Source organism: Nannospalax galili, unplaced genomic scaffold, assembly GCF_000622305.1.
Source record: "Nannospalax galili isolate Female #2095 unplaced genomic scaffold, S.galili_v1.0 scaffold385, whole genome shotgun sequence".
In the NCBI taxonomy this organism is placed as follows: domain Eukaryota; kingdom Metazoa; phylum Chordata; class Mammalia; order Rodentia; family Spalacidae; genus Nannospalax; species Nannospalax galili.
The window spans coordinates 746,626-762,610 of record NW_008354956.1 but is presented as its reverse complement, the minus strand read 5'-3'; the positions used below and the strand labels follow the sequence as shown (position 1 = coordinate 762,610).

The 15,985-nt window shown below is 44.3% G+C and overlaps 1 protein-coding gene across 3 annotated transcripts in view; it reads left to right on the top strand.

The window, feature by feature from the left end:
• Znf112 (zinc finger protein 112) overlaps window positions 1–12,027 on the top strand; it is a 27,641-nt gene extending 15,614 nt beyond the window's left edge. For 2 of the 3 annotated variants that reach the window (XM_008851986.3, XM_029555512.1), the window contains 3 exons: window positions 1,413–1,539; window positions 2,444–2,539; window positions 7,783–12,027. In XM_008851986.3, the coding sequence (XP_008850208.1) occupies window positions 1,413–1,539; window positions 2,444–2,539; window positions 7,783–10,256 (2,697 nt within the window). In that variant the 3' untranslated portion in view covers window positions 10,257–12,027. The remainder of the gene's footprint in view (window positions 1–1,412; window positions 1,540–2,443; window positions 2,540–7,782) is intronic. The other variant, XM_029555513.1, reaches the window with a different exon arrangement.
• The last annotated feature ends 3,958 nt before the right edge of the window (window positions 12,028–15,985 follow it).

The following is a 15,985-nucleotide window of genomic DNA, read 5'->3' as shown; positions in this document are numbered from 1 at the left end:
TGTAGTACATATATGCATACACATAGGTGCATATACATGGATATATGTATATATAATATATATCCCTTAAATGATATCTAAGGTACTTTATTTTTATTTATTTATTTACTGTCCTTTTTTAGAGACAGGGTCTCCCTGTAGCCCCAGCTGGCCTGGAACTTGCTTTGTAGACCAGGCTGGCCTCAAACTCATAGAGATCTGCCTGCCTTTGCCTCCCAAGTGCTAGGACTAAAGGTGTGCACCACTATGCCTGGCTCTATTTTGTTTTTATTTTTAAGTTAGGGCTTGTGTAACCCAGGCTGGCCTTGAACTCAGTAGCTAAGGCTGGCCTTGAACTCCTGATCCTCCTGCCTCCATCTCCCAAGTCCTGGGATGACAGGCATGTTCTATTATGCCCACCTACCTCTGAGGTACTTTTTAAAAAGAATGCCCCAAATATGGCTTTTTCTAATAGGATCACATCAGAGCTAAAACTTGAAGTAAAAAAAATGAGATGTTTTTGTGCAAGAAGAGCTAGCTTTTTCATTGCAGTCTCTGGTTCTTCCTCTCTCTGTGTCTCTGTCTGTGTCTGTATCTCTGTCTCTCCCTCTCTCTTTGTGCATATTCCTTGTTCATTGTATGAGTTACTTGAATGTGAGAGTTCTCAGTCCTGCAGGGCACAAAGTCACTTTTCATCCGTCGTCACCTCGTTCACAGCTCTGCGGGTCAGAGGGGCATGGGGTCATTTGCACTGTTAGTAAGGATAAGAGGTTCGTGTTCACACAGGAGCATGAAGTCCAGGCAGTTCCAGGGCCTTGCATTCTGGGTCAAGAGTGTCAGCTGTGCTGTTCAGAGGACAGACAGAGACCAGAGTAGAGTTTTGCATCCGGAGCCTCAGCCACACATCCACATGCATAAATTAATAAATGAATAATTTATTGTTTATTTTTATTAAAGATTTACTTTAATTTTATGTGTATGAATGTTTTCCTGCATGTATGTAAGTACATCATATGCATGAATGCCTGCAGAGGCCAGAAGAGGGCATCAGATCCCCTGGAACTGGAGTTAAGAACAGTTGTTAGCCACCATGTGGGTGCTGGGCCCTGAACCTGGGTCCTCTGCAAGAGCAGCCAGTGCTCTTAACCACTGAGCCATCTCTCCAGCCTCAAAAAAATTTTTTTTAAAGATGTAGACCAGTAGAAGACGACACTGACTCTGAACTCAGGCCTCCCCATGCACATGCAAAGGTTCTGATCTGCACACACATACCACACACACAAATTAAGGATTTCTTTTCTTTTGGTCCTTGGTGGTCCAGTCCAGCAGACAGGAAGGCAGCACCAGCTGCTTAAATCTGCAATGCTTGTTTCACGCCATATCAGTGCTGCCTGTGTCCCATAATCATAGTCTGCATGTGTTTGGTGACACAGGAGATGGTGACATTCAGGGATGTGGCCGTGATCTTCAGCGAGGAGGAGCTGGGGCTTCTGGGCACTGCACAAAGGAAGCTGTACCGGGATGTGATGCTGGAGAACTTCAGAATGCTGCTCTCAGTGGGTGAGGACGGGGTGGGGTCACTCCAGCAGTGACTATGGCCTCAGCCGTTGGGGGGCCTCAGGCTCCTGAAGTCGTTCTCTATGCTTGGCTGTCTGACAGGAGCCCTGACGATTTCTCCTGCCTCTCTCCAGGCAGAAGTCTGAATATTGAGCTATAAATGGGTAATATTGGTTTGACATAAGACCAGTTTAGTATGTTGCTAAGCTGTTTTGGTTTTCTACGGTGCCAGTAACTATTTTTTACCCTGATTCTTTTTGTTTGTTTTTCTCTTTAGTGATATGGTTTTAACTTAAAATCTGCAAAAAAATGAATCCCAAGCTCAGGAGGCTGAGGCAGGAGGATTGTGAATTTGAGGCCAGCCTGGGCAAGACTCTGCCTCCAAAATAAATAAATAAAAGAACACGAACACCCATGTAATTTTTAGCTGGATTTGCCAGCAGTAACATTTCATCTCGCTGGCTTTAAAATCCATGTCCCCCTCTTTCATGTAGATCTGAGGAGCTGCAGGTTTCTCCCTAAGCAGTTTGGCATCCCATAATGGTTCTTGCTAATCTTGTCTTCACCATGATGGTTACAAATGGTGATTTCCTGACTTAGTTCAGCACTCAATCATGAGCTGAGCACCTTGTATCTAGTGGTGATGGGGAGAGGGCAGAGAATAGAGGTGCCTTCTCTGTGTATACGGTTTAATCTAGGATTTTAGAGTTCTGGGTTTTGGTTGTTGTTTTTGTTTCTTAGAGACGTTTCACGTAGCCTTGCTGGCCTCAAACTTATTATGTGGCTGAGGATGACACCACTTTCCAAGTGCTGGAATTGTAGGCTGGACCACCATGCCCAGCTTTCTTTATCTAGTTTTCACAGAGTGGACATCATCAACCTTTTGCTTGTCTTTTTTCCCCCACAGCCCATCAGCCCTCCAAGCCAGACTTGATAGCCCAGTTGGAGAGAGAAGAAAAGCTTTTCACTATGGAGACGGAAACCCAAAGAGCTGGGTTTTCAGGTGAGAATTACATAGCCTGGACATAGCGGCCAAAGAGCCCTTCTTGAACACAAGGGAGAATGTGTCAGCTCCATGGTTCCCTATTTCACAGTACTGTCATAGATTTGAAGCACTTAAAGCAGGGCCAGCGAGAGGGCTCAGCAGGTTAAGGTGCTTGCTGCCAAGCCTGATGACCAGAGTTCAATCCTGGTGACACATGTGGTAGAAGGAGAGAACTCCTACAGATTGTCCCGACTTCTACACCACATTATGGCAGTAGTGTACACACACACACACACACATACACACACACACACACACAAAGACACACATAAATAAATAAATAAATAAATAAATAAAATATAATTAAAAAAAAAAAAAAACCTTAAAGTGACTCATTAGGCCCTGTGGTATCTGCCCTGTGCTCTGGAGCCTTCCACAGTCACCTGCTGTCATTTGGTTCTGCCCATTCCATCTGTTCAGCTTGGGGCCCCACCATCACTTGTCGGACCTGTCAGCTGTGATGCCATGTATGCTGTTGTTACTTGCTCTTCTGCCTGTTTGAATGACTGAATGAATTGCAGCAGACACCTCATGGTCTTTGCTGTCTTGTTTCACCTTCAGACAGATAATCCGAGTGTCATTGGATGACGGCCTGTCTTAACTGTCTGGCTGTCCTTAAGCAGTCGTAGCTACGCAGTCATTATTGCTAAGTGGTAAGTCTAGCCAGTCAACCAAAGTATCAAAAATGAACAACATGGGGCCAGTGGGATGGCTCAGTGGATGGAGGTGCCTGCTGCCAGTTCTGACAACCTGAGATCGATTCCTGGGACCCTCATATAGAAGGAGAGAATTGATTCGCACCAGTTGCCCTCTGACTCCACATTAGCACCATGGCATATGCATGCACGCGTGCACACACACACACATTTCCAATTTACTTGGCCACAGCCCTCAATACTAATGTAACCAATACAGAGTCCAAGTCTGGATTTCTATCTGAAGAGCTGGAACACAGATTTCATTCCCTGTTCCTATAACCTTTGAGGCCCCTCTGGCATTCTGTCCTCTATTTTATTGCCCATGACCTGCTCAGTTGCTCTCCAGACTCCCTGTTACTCCCAACCCTTAGAGTTCTCATATAACAGGCTCCATATTCTAAAGTGCTGTTTTTGTTCCCCACAAGTCAATCCAAAGGAGGAAGTTCCTCAATCAAAGTTCCCCTGATACCTGATACACCCAGCCAGGTGTATCAGGTTGACAGCTAAAGCCACCCAGCACAGAAACTTAGTGCAGAAGGGTTTACTTTAGCTCCCAGTTCCAGTCCATTGTGGGGAAGTCAAGGCAGGAGAAGTGGCTAGCAGAGAGAATGGATGTGTGCAGGCCTAGTGCTCAGCTTTCGATATACAGTTCCAGACCCAAACCCAGGGAATGGGGCCACCCACTTTCAGGCTGGGTCATTCCACATCAGCTAGGTAACCGGACATACCCCCACGGACACACCCACCCTAATCTAGGCAGGTCCTCATTGAGACTCCCTTCCTGGGCAATTTGATTGTATCGAGTTGACAACACTGACCCATAGTTCCTATTTATAGATCTGTTAGATCATTTGCTGGCATTTTGCCCACAAGGTTCTGGTGACCTTTACTTGTCCCAAGTCCTCTGGTCCAACCTTCAGCTTCCTTTAAGGTTGTCATCATCAGTTCCTTCCCCACTAAAAGTAACAGTGTACATGCCTGTTTGACCCAGTGAGCGAGAGACTCACAGTGTGATTTATCCATCCGTGTTTACTCATCAGCAACTGATCACTGGGCAGGTGTGTAGGCAGTGAGGGCAATGCAGTACACACCCCAAAGTGCTTGTCCTTGTGATGTACATAAAAGAGATCAGAAGTGCTGTGTTGGAGGATAGTGTTCATGAGGCGAGTCCCCTGTTATTCCTCCTATCTGGACACCTTAGAAACAATGCACTGCCAGGGGTTAGAAGAGTGCGGTGTAGCCAGTTGTGGTGGTGCACGCCGGTAGGATATACTGAAGAAGAGTGCAGTGTTCTGTATGGTACAAAGAATGATCTACAGTAGCTGGACTTCTGGTTTTAAAGGATAGTTTAATCGCCAGTCATGGTGGCACTTGCTTAATCTCAGCACTCAGGAGGCAGAGGCAGGTGGATCTCTGTGAGATCTAGGCCAAGCCCAGTCGACATAGTGAGTTCCAGGTAGGCTGGGGCTAGGAAGACCCTTTCAAAGAAATAAATGACAATCTATTAAGCATATACAAGCCAAAGTAAAAGAATAAATAGAAGCACAGGGCTGAAGAGAGGGCTAAGCGGTTAAAAGCACTGGCTGTTCTTGCAGAAGACCCAGGTTCAGGTCCCAGCACTCATGGTGGCTAACAACTGTCCATTAACTCCAGAGGATCTGACGCCCTCTTCTGTACTCTCTGGGCACTGCACACATGCTTACACACATGCAGGCATCACTCTCATACACATAAAATAAATTTTTTTTTTTAATTAAGAAAAAGAATCCGGCACACAGCTTTAGTCCCAGCACTTGGTAGGCAGAGGCAGATAAGTATCTGTGAGTTCAAGGCCAGCCTGGTCTACTTAATGAGTTTCAGGCCAGCTGGGGCTACAGGAATACCATGTCTCAAAAAATACCAAAAAAAAAAAAAGAAGAAGAAGAAGAGGAAGAAGAGAACAACCAAATAAGAAGAAGGAGGAGGAGCAGGAAAATAGAAGCAGAGGGTGGAGAGCAAAATACCAAGTCAGGAGTTTACACCGTCCACCAGACAAGACAGGAGTAGAGGAGTAGACCGCAGCGGGAAAGGGGGACATCATCCCACTGGGTACTTACAACATCCAGCAGAAACTGCCTGGGGAAGTTGAGGCATCAGCTGGAGTTCTGAATTGAGCTTGCTCTCCATGCTGAACTTCTGACTTCTCAAATCCAGCACAGACACTTTTATAGCATGGGGTAAAAATAGTAACTTTTTGGAAATGGTTTCTCTAGCTGTTCTCAAGTACGTGATATTTTTACTCTTGGGCTGTTTTGCTGTTCCCTTTCCTCCCTGTCACAGTGTTAGTGGGACCAGCCTATCCCCAGGTTTAAAGGATACTTGATTTGGGGGGGGGGTTGTTTGGTTGGTTGGTTCGATCTTGGTATTTTTGAGACAAGGTCTCTCTGTAGTCCCTGCTGTCCTATAGACCAGACTGGCCTCAGTCTCTCACAGAGATCCACATGCCTCTGCCTCCCAAGTGCTGGGATTAAAGGAGTGCAGTCCAGCCCCTTGGAGGACTCGGAATAAACATGCTTGGACCTGAAGGGGGGGGGTGCAAACCCCACCTCTAGAGCCAACTTCTCAGTGAACTCAAAACAGCACATGACAACTTCCCAATGTAAAGTACATTCATGCATGATGCTCAGTCAATCCTTTAGCCAGTTGCCCTCAGGGAGGGGATATCTCACCAGCACATGAATATCTGCTATCTGCTTGTGAGCTAAGCTTTCAAAACTAGGTAACAAGCTATTTCTACCAAAATATACCTCCTTTCAATTTTTGCTGGTGCTTCAGCCTCCCTAAATGTTAAAATAACTTTCCAGGAAAATGATGTAAGCCAAAACCAGTGTCCGCCAAATTTCATCCATGGCTCATGAGCAAGTTGTCTCTCAGAGAGCCCCTGGCAGGGACATGAAACTTGGTGCGCTCACCTCCTTCCTCCTTTCTGATGTTCAAGTTGAATCCTGTAATGGTGTTTCATATTCCATCTCCACAGAGGCCCTCAACATCGTGAAACACGTAAGAGTCAAACCTGTACTGGTCTGCAGTGAGATAGAAGAGCTTAATATTCTAGTGTCAATTAATAGCTCATTAGAAGTAGGCCATGATGTCTCAAGCGTGGATGGAAGGTCTACTTTACCTTCTTGAGCACACCACCTAATTCATTTCCTTTTAAACAGCAATGTTACCATGCCCAGGCACCAGAGAGAAAAAGAAAAATTTGGTTTGTTGTTGTTTGCAGTACTGGGGATTGAATCCAGGGCCTTGTATATAGAAAAAATTATTATCAAGCAAGAAGCTCGGGCTGGAGAAATGGCTCAGCTGTGAAGAGCACTGGCTGCTCTTGCAGAGAACCCAAGGTCAGTTCCCAGCATCCACAAGAGCAGCTCACAACTGCCTGTAACTCCAGCTCTAGGGATTCAATGCCTCTGGCCTCCACAGGCACCTGCACTCACATGCACACATACATATGATTTAAAATAAATCTTTTAAAAGACAAGAAATAGGGCTGGAGAGATGGCTTAGCAGTTAAGAGCACTGACTGTTCTTGCAAAGGACCTGGGTTCGATTCCCAGCACCCTCATGGCAGCTATGAACAGTCCTTAACTCCAATTCCAGGGGAATCCAAGCCCTCTTCTGACCTCTGAGGCATTGTACTACACGGGTGCACTCACATACATGCAGGCAATATACTCATACACATAAAATAAAAATAGTAAATAAAATATTTAAAAAGATAAGAAAAATTTGTCCACTTGCAACTACATCCTTTCCAATTTGAGAAATATTTCCTCTTTTCTCCACTGCATCTCCAGACAGCCTATGATAAATTTGGTAACATGCTTAGAGTCTGCCAGGCCTTTTCAACAGGACCACCATATTTGTTGTTCAGATTTGTTAGAGAGCCCAGACTTCGAAGCATACAGAGAGCCTGAATTCAATTTTCTTTTTCCATTGTCATGTATTAATGTGATGTGCACATCTTATATGCATACAGACACGTGGGGAGTATGTGTGTACATGTGTGCATGTGTTTGTGTAAGCTAAGGTTGATGTTGAGAATCATCCTCAATCATTCCTCCATCCTCCTCTTTGAGTCAGGGTCCCTCAGTCAAACCCAGAACTCACCAGTGTAGCTAGTCTTGCTAGCCAGCTTGCTCTGGAGATCCCGTTTTTGCCTTTTAAGGATGGAATTACAGGTGGGCCACCTTACCCACTTGGTATTTATGTAGGTTCAGAGGATCCAAACTCAGGTCCCATCCTTGCACCACTGAGCCATCTCCTCAGTCTTAAAGCAATCTGAATTTCATGGCTCTTTATATATGTTGTGTAGCCAAAAAGGCATTTTCTAAGTACTTAGTACCAACATGAATTTAACTCAAGTTCATTCTAGTTTCCTGCTATGACCCAAGTATAAAATACTGAAATCTCCCAATAAAGTGTTCACTTGTACATTTGTCTGAATTTTCTTTATCCTCATAGGAAGCAAGGATGAATATACTATGGAGAATATTCAAGATGTGGGATTAAGCTCCCTTTGTCCCAAAATGCTTTCCTTGCATCAGACCTGGCAGCGAGGTGCAGGCATACTAACGAGGTGTCAAGATTCCACAGAAAGCTTTCAAGAGAAGAATATTGAGTTGCAAAACCAAGGTGTTTCTCCTTGTCAGCTTTGGGCAGGAATACCAATTCAGATTTCTGAAGATGGGAATTATGTGTTGCCTCCAATAGATGATGATTCTGGATATACAAAAAAACAAGAGTTCCCATCTCTGAGAGTCCAGCAGTCTTGGAGGAAATCGTATCTCACAGAGTCACGTAATTGCCAGTGTAAAGGTCAGCAAATGTCCATGAGAAATAATTTCTGTGGGTGTGACAGTATCAACTGGCTCTCATACCACAGTGACCATGTGGGATTACACAGAAAGGGAGGAAGCTGTGATCTCCATGACTACAGAGAAGATACTGTGAAGGTGGAGTCACTTAATCGGGGTTTGACTGAGACAAGGCCGAAGCCCTGTCCATGTACTGAGCATAGAAAGGCTGTGGGGGACGGCGGCAGCAACACCTACAGCGCTGACACTCATCTGCAGTTCTGCTCACTCAGTCCATGTGGAAAGGGCTGGAGTGAGAGACTATCTCTTCATAGTCATCAAAGTGTTCAGAGAGGAGATGAAGGTGATGAGGGTCCACCTCTGCAGTCCCCCCAGAGAGCATGTATGAGGGAGACACCATGCCAGTGTGGTGAGAACTTCCATCAGCATGCCCCTTCTAACACTTATGGACATACTCACCAAGGGGAAGCACCCCAGAGCTGCAGCCTTTATGAGAAAACCTTCAATTGTACCTTAGACCTTAGTAGTGATTTTAGGGTTTACATTAGAGAGGATCCCTATAAATATGAGAATGGTTTTAATCAGAATTTACATAACCAAGTTCATCATAAAATCTATGCTGAAGAGAATCTTTACACAAGTGTCGATTGTGGGAAGGATTTCACATGTCGCTCAAATCTTAACATTCAGCATAAAATTCATGTGGAAAAGAATCTATATAACTCTGAAGAGTGTGATCATTTCAGTCTACCCTCACGTTTTCAGGACTTTCCAATAGTCCACTCCAGGGAACAACCACATAAACATTATATATGCAGTAACAGCTTCAGTCAAAATTCACACATTCAAGAACATCAGAAGACTCACACTGGAGAAAAACCTTACAAAGAGGGTGGAAACAGCTGTAATTGGAGTTCAAACCTCAAAGATCATCAGAGAGGCCTCATTGGACAGAAGCCATATAAATGCAATGCCTGTGGGAAAGGCTTCAGTCATAGATCAGTTCTTAATGTTCATCAGAGAGTCCACACTGGAGAGAAACCATATAAATGTGAGGAGTGTGAAAAGGGATTCAGTCGGAGCTCCTACCTTCAAGCACACCAGAGAGTTCACACTGGAGAAAAACCATACAAGTGTGAGGAGTGTGGGAAAGGCTTCAGTCGAAATTCCTACCTTCAAGGCCACCAGAAAGTTCACACTGGAGAGAAACCATACAAGTGTGAGAAATGTGGGAAAGGCTTCAGTCGGAGTTCCCACCTTCAAGGCCACCAGAGAGTCCACACTGGAGAAAAACCATACAAGTGTGAGGAGTGTGGGAAGGGCTTCAGCTGGAGCTTTAATCTTCAAATTCATCAGCGGGTTCACACAGGGGAAAAACCCTATAAATGTGGAGAATGTGGTAAAGGCTTCAGTAAAGCTTCAACTCTTCTGGCCCATGAAAGAGTCCACACAGGAGAGAAGCCTTACCAGTGTGATGAGTGTGGTAAGAGCTTCAGTCAGAAATCATACCTTCAAAGCCATCAGAGTGTCCACTCTGGAGAGAGACCATATATATGTGAAGTATGTGGTAAAGGCTTCAGTCAGAGAGCATATCTACAGGGTCACCAGAGAGTCCACACAAGAGTAAAACCATATAAATGTGAAATGTGTGGGAAAGGCTTCAGTCAGAGTTCACGCCTTGAAGCACATCGGAGAGTCCACACAGGGGGGAAGCCATACAAATGTGAGATGTGCACAAAGGGTTTTAGTGAGAGTTCCCGCCTCCAGGCACATCAGAGGATCCACACAGAAGGGAGACCCTATAAATGTGAACAGTGTGGTAAGGGTTTCAGTGGGTATTCCAGTCTTCAGGCCCATCACAGAGTCCACACTGGGGAGAAACCCTATAAATGTGAGGCATGTGGAAAGGGCTTCAGTCAGAGATCGAATCTTCAAGCTCATCAGCGAGTCCACACGGGAGAGAAACCATACACATGTGATGCATGTGGTAAGGGATTTCGCTGGAGCTCAGGCCTTCTGATTCATCAAAGAGTTCATAGTGGTGAGAAGTTCTACAGAAATGAAGAATATAGTAATGGTTACACTTCCTCAAAGAACCTACACAGAAATGAAGGTCTATAAAATTGTGTTCTGTTTTGTTTTGAAGTCCTCAAGTGGGAACTGAAAACTTCCAGTCATTGGGGTTCTTTAGTAGGAAAAAGATTTAATGGAAATATGTTTGGACCCAGCTTGAACATTGATGATGTAGGAAAGCACACAGTGTAGAGCTCTAATGAGAGGGTTTCGCAGTAAGTTTGTCAAAACGTCAACAAGCCATTGCATAGGCTCAAGGGCATACTAATTTAAGAAAAATATGATAACATGGCCAGTTTTGTGTCCACCAGCATATAAGCCTGATGATAGAAGAGACTATGTCCATTGCTAAGTCTATAAAACTGTGGCATTTCATAATTCAAAATAATCACTCAGTGCTTTTTGCTAAATGAGTCAAAGTATGTAAAGGTATAATGTTTGAAAATTTTATTAAGCTTATTTTGAATTCAGAAGAATCTTGCAAATGATCTTAATATTATTGGGAGCAAATAAATCTTACTTGAAACATAAAACATCAAGCAATATTGCCATCTAAAACAACATCAATTTACTTGTAACCCTATTGGAACTGGTTCCTGACCTTTGTTGTGTCTTAAGTAAGGAGGTGTTGGATCTCTTAAGCAATTAGTCGCCTTCTATGCAATATACTGTTAAGTTTGGCTGTGTATGGGGTGTGTGACCCATGTGTGCACTTTAAATGACACTATGGACTGATAAGCCACATTTCAAGTTTACTGAACAAAAATGGAATGCCACATTTGACATAATTGAATTTTTACTTCTGCCTGAGTGTTAAAGCAGAGTTTCACTGTGACACTTAGAAAGTATAGGAAGAGATTATGGGTGACAACTGTACTTTTATTTTTTTGAGACAGACTACTCCCTGTAGTCCCAGCTGGCCTGGAACTATGTAGACTGGGCTGTCCTTGAACTCAGAGATCTGCCTGCCTCTGCCTCTCGAATGCTAGGATTAAAGGTGTGTGCCACCATGCCTGGCCGACGAATGTGCTTTTAGTAAATGTCAAAGTAACAAGGCTTGATTTTTATTTTTACACTCCATAGTTCCAATTAAGTCCATGTGATCTGACTGATAATTAAGTATGGTCTTTGTCTAATTGGCAAAGTGAGTGACAGGTTTGAAGGACTGTTCTCACTCCAGACACTTTCCCCACCCACACACACAAAGGGAACAGTCTTAGGACCTCACCCCCAGATGGCTGGTTAAAGAAACAGTATCAACAGAGACCCAAGGAGGGTCTCTCTCTTTCTCTCTTTAAGATTTAGTTTGATTATGTGATGTGTGTAAGTCTGGGTCTGGGTTTGTGCATGTGGGTGCAGGTGCCCAAGGATGCTGGAAGAGGCCAGAACAGTATCAGATCTCCAGGAGCTGGAGTTACAGGTGGTTGTGAGCTACCCGATGTGGGTACTGGGAACTGAACTCTGCTCCTCTGCAAGAGCAGTATGAATGCTTAACTGCCGAGCCATCTCTCCAGTCCTTCATGCATTTCGTTATTAGCCACCACTTCCAAGAGATCTTGCAAGCTTCATGATAGTTTTGGCAGTAAAATGGAGCTAGAGAAATCACTCACACAAAAGCAGACAAAAGAATTGGGCAAGGAAAGCATGGCACAATAAAATAGCAAGATGTGGTCTCAGGTCAGGTGATATGAATAAGTACACTAAACGTTAACGGTATAGCCATGCCCTTTAAAACAGAGATTGTTGGACTGGATAAAATGTAAAGCCTGGGGCTGGAGAGATGGCTCAGTGGTTAAGAGCACTGACTGCTCTTGGAGAGGACCCGGGTGATTCCCAGCACCCACTTAGCGGCTACAAATTGTTCTTAACTCCAGTTCCAGGGTAATCCAGAGCCCTCTTCTGACCTCCGCGGCACTGCACAACACAGGTACACTCACATACATGTAGGCAATACACTCATACACATAAAATATTAAAGCCAGGCATGGTGGCACACGCCTTTAATCCCAGCACTCAGGAGGCAGAGGCAGGCGGATTTCTGTGAGTTCAAGGCCAGCCTAGTCTATATAGTGAGTTCCAGGCCAGCTGGAGCTACAGGGAGACCCTGTCTCAAAAAGACCAAAAAATAAAAAATTTAAAAAATGTAAAACCCAATTATATGCTGTCTACAAGAAGAATTAGAAAACTAATCTAAAGAAAGACAGACTGACTGTATTCACCTCCAGCTGTGGAGATGGATTAGTGGGTAAAGGGCTTGCTGCACAAGCATGAGGATCTGAGTTTGGATCCCCAGAACCCACATAAGAGCAGATGTGGTAGTGTGCACCTGCAATCCCAGTGCTCCCACAGGAGAATCCCTAGAAGCCTGAGGGTTAGCTAGTGAATAGTAAAGAGACCCTGCTTCAAATAAAGTGGAAGGCGACTGACACATGAAGTTGTCTGACCTCTACAGGAACACTGTGGCACAAGTGTGCCCACACCCAAGAACACCCAAACCCACAAATCACAGAAAAAGTTGGGCCAATATTAACGTTAACAAATAGTTCATAACACCAGACATATACCAGAAGACACACTATACTAAATGTTTCTCTACCACAACAGATTTTCAAGATTCATAAAGCAAAACTGATAGAAAACTACAGTTATGCCAGGTGTGGTGGCCCATGTCTTTAATCCCAGCACTTGGGAGGCAGAGGTAGGTGGAACCTGTGAGTTCAAGGCCAGCCTGGTCTACATAGTGAGTTCCAGGCCAGCTGGGGCTACAGGGTGACCCTGTCTCAAAAAGACCAAAAGAAAACCACAGTTATAGGGGGGAGAACTTAGTACTCAATGATTAGTCAAGATGAAATCAGTAAGGATGTAAAGACTTGAACAACACTGTCAATTAACATTTCACACTTAGAGACTACGTCATTGAACAGTGATTGATTCCATATGCTGGTGTTGGTTTTAAGTATTTTTGGAACATTCATCAAAATCATATTCTGAGTCATATATCATTCCAGGTTTAAAATAAATAAAGCCATGTGTAGCCTTTTCTTTAAGCAAAATGGAAATTATATTTCTGGCCACTGCCCCCACCCCCAGATTTGAATTTTAACAGTCTACTTCTAAATTAGTCATGAGAAAAAAATGTAAAAATGATTTGAAGTAAAATGAAAACAGTGTATCAGAAGGTGTGGGATACCAGCACATGGTGGTGCACACCTCTAATCCCAATACTCAGGAGACAGAGGCAAGCAGATCTCTGAGACACAAGGCCAGCCTGGTCTACAGAGCTAGTTGCAGGTCAGTCAGAGCTACATAGTGAGACCCTGTCTCAAAAAGCAATTTCGGGCCTGGAGAAATGTCTCAGTGATTTAAAGTGCTTACTGCTCTTGGAGGACTTGAGTTAGGTTCCCAGCATCTATGTGGGGCTGCTCACAAGACTTGTAACTCCAGTCCCAGGGGAACTGACACCGTCTTCTGAACTCTAGGCATCTGCACTCAAGTGAATATACCTAGCCCCCTTGCAGTCACCGCCAGCGGCAGCACTCCTCCATTCTCATGGGTCCTTCGTTCTCACGGGCGTCGAGGCTGCTCCTCCGCTTGCCCTGGGCTGAGGCCACTCTTCTGCCTGCCCGGTGTTGAGGCAGCTCTTCTGCTCAACTGGTGCTGAGGCAGCTCTTCTGCTTGCCCCGTGCTGCCTCCTGTGGTCCCCGCTTCTGCCCAGTCCTGGACCCCAGGGCTGGTGAGGAGACTGTGTCAGTGGAGCCACATTGAGACACAGGAGACCAGGTTCAGTGACACAGGTCTGGTTTATTGCAGGAAGGTACAAGCTTATATAAGGGTAGTGGTCCAATCACAGCACAGCAAGTAGGATACCTTATTAGCATAACAGACTTAATGTCCTATCACAGAATAGCGGGTAGGATGCCTCATTAGCATACTGGGTTTCAGATTACAGAGCCTGGATTCCTGGAAACCACATGACCCTGACTGTTGCAATATCTAAGTGTTGCAATTTGGAATTCCAAGGGTGGTGATTAGGGAGTGGCCAGGTCTAGGCATCAGTCTCATGATCTGCCAAGGGAGCAAATGTCACAAGGCGTTCCTTGTGGCTCCAGTGGTCGGGCCCATTGCCTCAGGCCTGCTGTATGGCTGTCAATAAGACTTTCAACCTAGGCTCAAGCCTGTCTCCCACCCCCACCCCCCAGCACATAAAATAAATATTTAAAAAGGAGATGCGGGAGCTGGAGAGATGGCTCAGCAGTTAAGAGCCCTGGCTGCTCTTCCTGAGGATCTGGTTTCTATTCCCAGCACCCACATGGCGGGTAAGAATGTCCATAACTCTAGTTCCAAGGGATCAGATGTCCTGACCACTGTGGGCAGTGCATGGCGTGGGTGCACTTACCTGCATGCAGGCAATATACACACAAAATAAGACAATCAAGTATTTTTTTTTAAATGGAGAAGTCATATCAATATCAATAGAATACAAAAGTGACTACAGGTCTTTGGTACCCATGAAGTTAGGAATATATTCATAAGAACATTGAAAAAGGGCATTTCCTTTGTCCGCCTGACTTAGGGAAAGAGCTATTAGCCTTGGTCCATATAAGGAATTTTTATAAGTTTAACTTCATCTCAATTAAAAAAAATCTTCTCAAAAGACACTATCCAGAAAGTGGTGACACTGTTATTGGAGAAAATACTTGGAAAAAACTGTCCCTTAGAACTGTATACTAAAAAAAAGAAATATTATCATATGTATATTATGCCTCAATAAAACTGGCTTGTGAAGGCTGGGTGTGGTGGTGCAGGCCTTTAACACAGCACTTGGAAAGTAGATGCAGGTGGATCGCTGCTAGTTTGAGGCTGGTCTGGTTTACATAGGGAGTTCCAAGTCAGTCCGAGTTATTTGGTGAGACCCTGACTAAAAACAATTGACTTGTGAAATTAATGTCTGAACATTGCAAATAGAATTGTATGGAAAAACTCAAGAGGTGAGAAAAAGTTTGGAAATCAAAAGTCACCAATCAGTTACCTACAGTGAATACTTTGTTCTTCTGCAGCTCAGATTATACAGGTAAATAATATTGTATAATATTTTCCAAAACTAGGTCTAGGCACTTGCTGGCAAGCCTAACAGGCTAAATTCAATCCCCGGGACCCACGTGCTGAGTTTTCATCTGACCACATACCTACTGTGGCACATGTGCATCCCCACACAGACTAACTTGACTGTTCTATTCATTAGTACATGGAAAATATTTATTATAATATTTATTACCTGCATTTGTTTTATTTAGTTTTATTAAGATAGGGTCTTACTCTGTAGCCCAGGCTGACCTGGAACTCATGGCAATCCTCATGTCTCAGCCTCCCAAGTTCTTGGATAACCAATGCAAGGCACCACACTTGGATGTCTTACATGCTTTTTTAAAATTATTATTTGGGGGGGCAGGAGGTGGAGGGAGGCTGTGTCCTCAGAGGCCAGAAGAGGGTGTTGGATCCCATGAAGCTGGATTGATAAGTAGTTTTGAGCCACCTGACAAAGACTGAACTCAAGTCCTCTGGAAGAGCAACAAGTGCCCTTTCTATGTTTAAACCTTTCAAACACATAAAATAAAAATAATAAATAAAATTATTTAAAAAATAAACCTTTCTTTCTTTAAAAAACAGATTTTGGCCGGGCATGGTGGTGCATGCCTTTAATCCCAGCACTCGGGAGGCAGAGGCAGGCGGATCTCTATGAGTTCGAGGCCAGCCTGGTCTACTTAGTGAGTTCCAGA